The sequence below is a fragment of the Stenella coeruleoalba genome (assembly GCF_951394435.1).
Source record: "Stenella coeruleoalba genome assembly, chromosome: 15".
Classification (NCBI taxonomy): domain Eukaryota; kingdom Metazoa; phylum Chordata; class Mammalia; order Artiodactyla; family Delphinidae; genus Stenella; species Stenella coeruleoalba.
In genome coordinates, this window is record NC_137161.1 from 80,888,664 (window position 1) to 80,898,355 (window position 9,692).

The following is a 9,692-nucleotide window of genomic DNA, read 5'->3' on the forward strand; positions in this document are numbered from 1 at the left end:
CAAGAAGGAGGCATAAATCTCATCTCTCTCCCTCTATTTCTGCAACATAAAGTTTGTGGGAAGCAGCAAGCTGCTTCTCTGAGTAAACAAGTCACCTACACTCCAAAATAATATATGCACGCTGTTTCTGGGGAGGGAGCAGCCAGGCCTGGGTGGGTCTCGTGCCTCTGAGCTGGGGGAGGACGGACCTTGACATGAAAGAGTGTTTCTCCCATTGGCCTTCTTTGGCCTGCAGCCAGCTTTCTCAGCAGCGGCAGACAGTGCAAGAGTGACGGCAACGTGACCAGAACACAAATTATTTCTAGCAAACACACAAAAGCTCCTTCCTGTAAGCCTTGCGGCGCCTCCTGCCAGGGCCTCAGGGGGATCCAGGTCCGAAGACCCGAACGGACAGAGCGATGGGCTGAAGCAGCCGCGCAAATGATCCTGGGAGTTCTGCAGTCTTGTTGGGAGACCTTCGGGGCATTGTGCTTCTGAAGTCTCTCCCAGGGTCTCCGCTGGGGAGTTTAACTCAAAGGTCCTCTTTTCCCCTCCTGGGAGAGCCGGAGGTCTAAGAGACAGATTCGAAAGATTTACCATTTAAAAAAAAAAAAAAAGATAAATATCTTCTCTTTCTCCAGAAAAATGAATTAAAATAAAAATTCTTTGCTCCAGAGTTTCTTCTTCTTGGACATCTCCAGTTCCGTCCCAGATGAGGGCTGCATTTCCCATGGTCAGGGTTCCATCACTTGGCCCATGAAAAGGACGGTTCCTGAGGACGGAAGAATCATGGGAGATGAGAAGGGGGGGGGGGAAGGGGAACAGCACAGCTCACCCAGCTGGGTGTTTACGGATGAACTGAGATACAGGGAGATGAGTGAGTGCCCGGAGGCACAGCTGCTCTAGTGACTAAGCTGGGACTGGGGGACAGACTGAGCACCCCGTCTGGAGAGAGCACTGCCTCCGAGGAGGGGAAGGGGAACAGAGCTATGATTCCTTGCCTGGAGTCCTCTTGGGGGGAGTGGGGGTGTCTACACCTGCCCGGACTAGTGCCCAAGTCCAGGAGAGCAGGGGGGGTGGGGGGTCTCCCAGGCCCCCGGCTCACCTGTGGGGTTGTGCCGCACCACGAAGAGGAAGGGTCTGTCCATGATGATCTCCTCGGGGGCCATTCGGGCTGAGACTGTAAGGGCTGGAAAAGAAGGGACCACGTCTTAGAGCGGAGGGACGTGGGCACGGAAGCCTGGATTGGTCACAGGTGATCCAGTGACAGTGGCACTGGGATGGGAGGGTTTTAGGAGACTCAGTTATTCCTGGATGTGGACCCTGAAAGTGTTGGGATGTCCTCTGAGGCCTGGTTTCCTCCAGGAATTGGGTAGAGATCTCTCAGGTAGTCACTCGCAGGCACGGTTATCTAAACCCTTTTAGGGCGTATTGGAAGCAAGTGCCTCTAAGGTGACTGACCACTGAGAGCAAAGCCAGGACCTCACAGTCAGAGGACCTCAGAGCCAGTGGGGAGGGAGCAGGGTGCCGGGGAAAGCAGGCCTGTATTCTAGTGGGATCGGGGTGATGCGCTCCACACAGGAAGCGAAGCTCTACCAGGAGAGACCTGGTTGACGTGGGCAGTGGGGTCTTCCTGGTTCACCCAGGGTCTGGGTGCCAGACCGCGGGCCCTCCTGGAAGCCTGGGGCTGAGACTTGCCAGACCTCACCTGAGCCTGACTCACCTGTGGAGGAGGACGCCACCGTGCCGCTCTCATTCACCTCAATCTTCACTTTCTGCAGCGCCTGCGACACGTACAGAAGCTCTTGATCTGAAACAGAGGTGGATACCAAAACACATCAGCTTTGGTTCTCAGTGAGAAGCTCCTTAGTCCTCTTAGGGACCCCACTGTCCACCAGGGGAAGAAAGTGAAAGGAAAACCTCTTACCTGAAAGTCTTGAGAAGTCTGCCTGGTTTGGCCTAAACATGTCGGTCATTCCCAAGTTCTCCAGGGGCCTCCTGAGGTCAATTTCACTCTCCAGGGAGAACCTGCAGACAGGAGCAGGACACAGCTCAAGCTCAGGCCACCTCTAACCCCACCAAGTATCTCCGTCCCCACAGACCAACAGGATGGGGACTGATGAGAAAGTAGAAGTGGGGGCTTCCCTGGTGGTGCAGTGGTTAAGCATCCGCCTGCCAATGCAGGGGACATGGGTTCGAGCCCTGATCCGGGAAGATCCCACATACCACAGAGCAACTAAGGCCATGTGCCACAACTACTGAGCCTGAGCTCTAGGGCCTGCGAGCCACAACTACTGAGCCCACGCGCCTAGAGCCCGTGCTCCGCAACAAGAGAAGCCACCACAATGAGAAGCCCGTGCACCGCAACGAAGAGTAGCCCCCACTGGCCGCAACTAGAGAAAGCCCGCGTGCAGCAACGAAGACCCAACACAGCCAAATAAAATAAATAAATAAATAAATTGATTAAAAAAAAAAAAGAAAGTAGAAGTGGGAAACTTGTTTTTTCAAATCCGTTGGCAAGGTCTCCTCCTTGCTGGGAGATTCTAGTACTAATGAACATTTTCCTGCAATCTCCCCACCCCCTTGAACCTATGACTAATTACTTTCCTCAAATAAGGCAGTAGTTTGAGCACAATTATATTCAGTCTGACTGGGGAGGGAAGGGGCAGGGCAAATTCTTCTGCAAGGGTATTTGAACAAAAAGCCGGTCTGTAGATTGTGTTCTGAGAGCTGAGCCTGAGGAGGACTCCAGCAGCGAGGCTTTGGGGCTCTCGCTCTGCTTCCCATCAGGGCACAACTAATTACCTCTATTTTTTTTTTTTGAGAGAGAGAGAGAGAGAGAGTGCGTGCTAACCAACTAAATGATCCTCTTTCCCTAAGCCTGGCATTATGGCATCTGGAAATTTGGGGTAAGCATGGTGGGAAGCTTCCCCACAATTCTGGAATTATCCAGCCTCACCCTCCGGCACCCTCTTTGCTTCTGCAGAAGGATTTTTAAAACTCTGCTTCGTTGGAAGCCAGCTAGAAGCTGTGGTTCTGGCTGTTTCATCTGCGGAAGTGATTCCTTTTGTCTCCATTGTTTAGATACTAACTTGAAGAGAAGGGGGTGGGAGTGAGGGGCATTCCTAAAAGAGTGTAGATCAATGTATTCCCCTCCACCCCAACCCTGCATCATCTATCTCTGGCTCTTCCTTTGGCTAGCTTTTGCTGGGTATTCAGAGGGTGGTAAATGTGGGGCATGGTCTAGAAACTGCCCTCCAGCAGAAGAGGGATGATGAGAGGAATCTTAATCAAACCCAGGCCGGAGTGTTTCCCATCAGCCACCCACACATGTCCCTGTCCCTACCCTGCAGATGTCACGTCTGGGAAACTCCACATGGGGGTGGCACTTCCAGGGAACCAGGGGAGAGGGGAGGGGGTAGGCAGAGGGAACTAGAGCATTGGCAAGTGTGGCAAGAGCAAAGGGTGGCTTACTTGGGCAGAACCAGGAGGCGGGTCAGTGTGGTCATGTTCCCTCTCCACTGGCTGATGAGCTGGGCATCCAGAATGCTGGTGAGGGCAGAGAGAGGCACCTCTTTTTCATAGGGGGCAGCAATGAACATGCTGAGAGTGTTCCCATGGTAGGGCAATTCCAGGATGTCGTAGTAATGGCCGTCGGGGGTGGTGAACTCAGCTGTGAAGACACCAAGATGGCGCATTGGCAATGGCTCCAGTTCTTGTTGGTTCTAACCCAGCAGTGGCTTTTCAACTAGTCCTCCTATCCCCTCCACTCTTTGGAAGCCAGCTCTCCATCCTAGCTTTTGAGGCTCCCCCACCCCACCACTCCCCTGTTCAATGTCTTTATTCCCATTTCCCTTCTCTTCTGCTAAATCACAGTGTCTTCTGGGTTCTCTGTCTCCTGTTGGCCTTCTTCATCTTCACAGCCTTCTCCCCAGTACCCAGCTACGAATTCATTCCAATCCCCATCTCCTTAATCTCAACTTTCACATCACTCTTCCCCAGAAGGATCTGTGAACCCCAGGTTATCACACTAGAACCACATGAAGATGAGAGATGGGGTCAAAGTGGTCAACTATGGGCCTGAGGGAATTTCTGGATTTCAGCTTCATCTTGCACAAGGTAAAAGCTACTTCCTGCTGCTCTGATAATCCCAGTGTCTCCTACCTGGGGAGTCTTTGTCACAGCTGGGGTGTATTCTAGGGTTTCTCCCCCCTTAGAGGGGATGCCCCCCAGAGATGAGGTGCAGTCACTGTGGGACTTGGGGAAGGGAGGGTCCTGCACTTACTGTAGTTGAACTTGTTGGTCTGAGCCATCATGGGCACAGAGACAGTGCTGCCATCGGACTTGTGGAAGAGGCGGTGGTGGGTGCTCGACTCTAGAAAAGGCATCTTCCACTGGCCGTTGAAGTAGAGGGCGTTTACCAGGACCAGGCGTGTCAGCTGGTCCACAGCCCCTTCGCCAAGTAGGTCGCTGATCATGCCTGTGGGAAATCGAGGCGATCAGGAGGCTAGATATTTTTAAATCCTTTTAGATGGTCCTCTTTGGCGCCCAGTCCTCCAATGGATGTGTGTCAGAAGGGATTCCGTCAGAAGACAGACTGGGTAAGGTTTAGTGAACCTATCTAGTTGCTTTCAACCCCTTTCATCTTCCTAAGAGTCTCAGAAAGCCTTCCAGCTCACCACACTTCCGTGGTCTTGGGATCCTGTCCAGGATCAGACCTGGAAATATGTCTCCCCTTACTTTGCTCCCTAAGCTGCAGTCTTGACGGGTTGTGTGTGCCCTTTGTCATGGTTATTACTGTTCTTATAACACCTCGCAATACTTTTTAGGGATGACTTTAGAGTTGGTTCACGGGGAAAGCCTAATTATGGAAAAACATGATGCTTTGATTCTTAAAGCACTTGACTTGTCTACAGAGCAGAAGATGCTGGAAGGGAGAGGTTAGGACACTTAGGATTTGAATCCCTTTTCTCTGCAGGCCCTGGGGACTGGCCTCCTTTCCCTGCCTGCTCACCTTTTGTGTGTCTTTTCACCCAGTCGTTGACGATGAACCTGGCTCTCTCTGTCTCTGAGAAGTCCACCTGTTTGACTGTGGTCCGGAACAGCCTGAAGAAGTGGGGCATGAAACCCTGGACCAGCTTCAGATCCCGCTGCACAAAGATGGCATCAGCCGTGCTGATCTCATCCTTATTCCATGGCCCCATGAGCTCCTTGTACAGTTGATGGAGGGCAGGGGCCATGCCCTTCTCTGGGCCAAAGCGGGGAGGAAAGGACACATTAAGGTCATCTCAAACCCAGGGCTCCCAGTGGAGCTAACTTCCCCTAACCCTGCCCACATGCACAGGACTCTTCTGCTCCCCCAGAGGTCTCTGGATGGAGATTTCATTCCAAACCTTAACCTTTCCTGCATCTCCCTCTTTTCTTCAAAAATCTTAGGTCCTAACCCTTATCTTTGGCTTGGAATATTTTTCTCTGTTTTTAAGTTATAAACCCTAATTTTTTCTTTTAATAATAACAATAGCTATCAGGCACTTCACATGCATCATTCTAGTTGACCCTCACAACAGCCCCATGTGGTCGATACTTTTACTGTCCCCATTTTGCAGATGAGGACACTGAGGTTCGGAGGGGTTAAGGTCACACAGTATATGAGTGGTGAGGCAGGGCTGTTTTATACCAGATCCACTGGCCTGTACACCTTGTGACTGTCCAAGAACCAAGTGACACAGGGTGTGGTGAGAAGAAGATGCAGTGGTCCATCCCTGTGTCATGGGAGGACAGGAGTTGGCTCAGCTAAGCTGGGGTCAGCCCTTCCTCTGCCTCTGGTCGGTTACACCCCTGTCCTGGGAAGACCACGTGAATGCCCGCCTCCCACTCTGCCCCATCTCTCACCATCAATCTTGAATTGCATCGCCTCTTGGATCTGCTGCTGCGTTTCTCCTCCTGTGGTCAGCTGTAGCATGGCCATGACTGAGGCTACCCCATAGGGTGAGAAAACCACGTTGAGGTCCTTGGAGGCCTGCACCACCTGCTGAAACACTTTCACTCCAAAGTCTGCGGCGAGGTGGGCCGCCGGAGACTGGTGATGGTAGGAGGCAGACCCTTCACCAAAGATGAGGGCCACGCCCAGTGTGAGGCAGGCGAAGACAGGAGACATCGGCATCCTAGAGCCAGTGGAAAAAGATCCGATGAGGGAAGAGTTCCGGAAGGATGGTGAGTGGGGAGGGGTGATGGGACCCCAGCCGCGGCCAGGCTCCCCATGTTTGCCGCTAGCAGATGATACGTGAACAGGAGGGCAAGACAGAAACCGTGATGGGCTCAGATCCTGAGTCTTTTCCCCTCTGTCTCAGCCCCAGGGAGTCTTAAGTGCGTTTTCACCTGCGGGAATCTTGGAACCCGCTGGCTCCACCCTCCAAGAGATCTCCTTTCCCTTCCAGGAGGCTGAAAGGTGAAATTATAATAACACCTGTGATTTACACGATGCTTTTTAATTCTCTTGTGATGCTTTGTAATTCTCTTGTAATTCTCTTTCACAATCATGGCTTCATTCAAGTTAGCAGGCATGAAAAACCCCTTTCCTGCGCTGGGAAGGGGGAATGTCTCCATGGAGAGGGTCCAAGAGAAGTGAGGCCCTTGCTTCTGGGTGGTGGGATTGTTGGGGGGTCCTGCCCATCTTCCCTGCTCTCCTGTGATCACTGATATGACGGGGTCAACTCAGGGCTGCAGGTCTCCGGGGAAAGAAAGAGGAACACCGGGGCTCGTCTGCAGAGGGGTGCTCCCTGCCTTAGCCCGAGGTCCGGAGATGGAGAGAGTTTGCTTTTACTCTTACCTGAAATTCTCAAGGTGCCTTGTGACCGGCAGTTTGTCCCGCTGCTGCTGGGGCTTCGGGTGTTGACGGCGGTGGCTACTCCTCTGCTGGGGGGGGGTGTGGCTCTTTGGACGCACTCTTGGTCTTTCAGCCAGATGCGGCTGTGCTCCTCTGGAGGCTGCTGCTTCCCTTTATACCAGATGTGGGCCGGAAGTAGATTAACTCATGGCCCGGCCCCACCCACTTTCTGGCTCTGGAAGTCTGTCTGAACAGCAGCCGGGCCCCCTCAGCACCTCCCTCTGTGGGACTTGCTGAGGCATCTGTGTGTGTGTGCGTGCTGCCCTGTGTGTGTACATGTCAGAGAGGGCTTGGAACAATTGAGCAAATCCTGGCTGCCTTGACCCCAGGGCCTCCCTTGATTCTGCTGCCCTCTGCCTCGGGCTGTTATGCCAGCTTGACCCCTGGCACCCAGTGCTTACTTTCCCCAGTGCTCAGTGTAGGGAAATGATTTACACTTCCTCCTTTTCCTTTGGAGAAACAGATCGCTGCAGAGTTATCAAAGAAACTAAAGATCCTGCAGACTTTTGTCCACCAGCTCCATGCACTGGCCAAACTGGGAAGAACACCCCTCCCTCTTCCTGAGTACAGCCCAGCAGCCAGAGGGCCCGGAGCGTGCCATGTGATTGTCTGGGTTTTGACTGTCTAGGACATGAGCCTGGTGGAGAACTCCCTCCCCTCTTTCCGTCTTCCCTGCCAAGCGCCTGCCAGCCCGTCCACTAGGTGATGTGTGGCTGACTCCCCCACGTGTCCAGACTCTGGTGGTGTCCCCAGGGCTCTCTTTGTGTCAACAGTCCTGTATGGCTGGGGTTTGAGGTGTGCTGGGTGGGGTGGTGGGTAACCGGGGTAAAGGGGTAAAGCCTTGGTGGGAAATTAGGAGCCCAGTGTGTAGGTTTCATTTTTCTGAGCTGCCTGCTGTGACTGGGGAGGATTACGTCTTATCCTTTTCCTCCAGATGCAAACATTTGGAGGGCTGGAGTGGCGGCAGTAGGGATGGAAGTAAGGGCGTCAATTCACGGCGGGTTTACGGGGTGTGCTTCTAGGGCACTGGGATTAGGGGTGGCAAAGTGACCAAAGAATTCTATCGATGGTGGACGTCGGCGAGAGGCCAGTTTGTAGGACTGGGCTGGTGCATTTAGGGGTCTGGTGGCACCCTTGGCTGTGTGCCTGATGTTGTGGACGGGGTAGTGCCAGAGGGGTCCTGGGGGGGATGGAGCCCTTGACTTGGGTGGCGGAGTCCACACACTGTCATGTTTTGTGTAGGTGGTGGGGTTCGACTGGGAGTATCCATGGAGACAGCCGGTAGCAGGATCACAGGAAGTTTGAGTGGGTGGATGTGTCAGGATGTTTGTTTTAGCTTTTTTAAGTAAACAGATACCAAGGGCAACTGCAGCTGGAGGACCTTCCCATTTTCCCTCTGCCTCCACCTTTGTTTTCCCTGTTGCCCCTGGGAACCAGGTGGGGATGTGGAGTGGCACGGAGAGAAGGGGAAGCCTCCAAGCCATCTCCTAACCCCAGAAAGGCCCCAATGCCTTGCCCTTCACCCTTGGGGGCCACAGGGGGACAGGGACCTGGGAGTCTGTGTTGGGAGTGCCAAGCCCCAAGTTGGAAGAGCAGTGGGACAAGAGGCGGCTGGGGGCTTCCCTGGTGGCGCAGTGGTTGAGAGTCCGCCTGCCGATGCAGGGGACGTGGGTTCATGCCCCGGTCCGGGAAGATCCCACATGCCGCGTGGGGCGGCTGGGCCCGTGAGCCATGGTCGCTGAGCCTGCGCGTCCGGAGCCTGTGCTCCGCAACGGGAGAGGCCACAACAGTGAGAGGCCCGCGTACCGCTAAAAAAAAAAAGAGGCGGCTGGACCTGCCCTCCAGGTGCCCCGCTGTCCGGCCTCTCCAGCCACTTCAGCTGAGCCTCATGCCTTCCTCCGTGGGCTATTCCAGAAGCTGTTGTCTCTCTCCTCGCCCAGCCTCAGCCATAAAAGCCCTGCTGTTTTCTGGGACCGCCTGGGTCCTGCCAGGGCAGTGACCATTTCTGCCCCCACCCCTGGACCTGAATGATCCTGTTGCCGTTCCAGAAAAGCCCCTCTGTTCCTGGGCACAGGAGCACCTGGGAGCAGCTCTATGTCCTGTTGGAGAAAGAAGGGGTACGCTTTACCTTGGAAACAGAAAGGGCTGACTTACTAAGGGGTCTTTTCCCAAACTGGCGGAGACTTGTAGGTGTCTGGTGGGTGTGGATTAGAAACTGAGGCAAAGCCTAGTGTAACTGTACCATGCTGGGTTTTCTGACCCTCCCTTTGACTTTCTGATCACTTGGGGCCACCAGAGGATCTAAACCCAGACTTGATCGTGGTGCCTGTCTCTCCTCTCCGTGAAACGACCTTGCCTCCCCCTGGTCTGCCCTCAGGAGATCTTCTCCACACCAGGGTGCAGTCCAATCACCCGCTGCCCCAAAGCAGACCTCCTGCAACGCCCTTCTCAGAATCCAGCCTGACTCAAGGAGCTGTCACTTTCCCTGAACACCAAACAGCCTTGACCCCGTCACCTCTTTCAAGCATTGGCTCTTTCTTAAGGGGTCAAAAGTCCCTACTGTTGAAATAACTGGATCTCAGACTCCTGGAGGGTCAGAGATAAGAGAATGAGTTACAGGGCTGTGGATTTTCGGGGGAAGTTCCGGTTCTAGCCAACTGGGAAAGATGTTTTCATCTGCTCTGAGCAGGTGTTTCGTGACGAGATCAGACTCACACTTTCCGTGACTGTCCCCCTACCCTGTCCCCATCCCACCCCCCAGTAGCCCTGCTTCCACTGGGGCCTCCGCCATGCTGGTCTTCCCTCCAACGCTTTACCTCCTGCCCCG

General features: G+C 53.9%; 1 protein-coding gene across 2 annotated transcripts; it reads right to left on the reverse strand.

The window, feature by feature from the left end:
• Positions 1–394: 394 nt before the first annotated feature.
• Positions 395–6,923, reverse strand: SERPINE1 (serpin family E member 1; the record flags this gene model as incomplete). Of its 2 annotated transcripts, XM_079944997.1 has the most annotated exons (9): positions 6,809–6,923; positions 5,872–6,143; positions 4,994–5,227; positions 4,265–4,459; positions 3,454–3,652; positions 1,907–2,007; positions 1,703–1,789; positions 1,085–1,168; positions 395–751 (listed from the first exon to the last, which is right to left on the reverse strand). In XM_079944997.1, exons 2-9 carry the CDS (start codon positions 6,140–6,142, stop codon positions 714–716), a joined length of 1,209 nt encoding a protein of 402 aa, XP_079801123.1. In that variant the 5' UTR covers position 6,143; positions 6,809–6,923. The 2 variants fall into 2 exon arrangements, with proteins under 2 accessions (XP_079801123.1, XP_079801124.1); XM_079944998.1 differs by lacking the exons at positions 1,703–1,789; positions 6,809–6,923 and having other exon boundaries at positions 725–751; positions 1,085–1,119; positions 5,872–6,333.
• Positions 6,924–9,692: the final 2,769 nt, after the last annotated feature.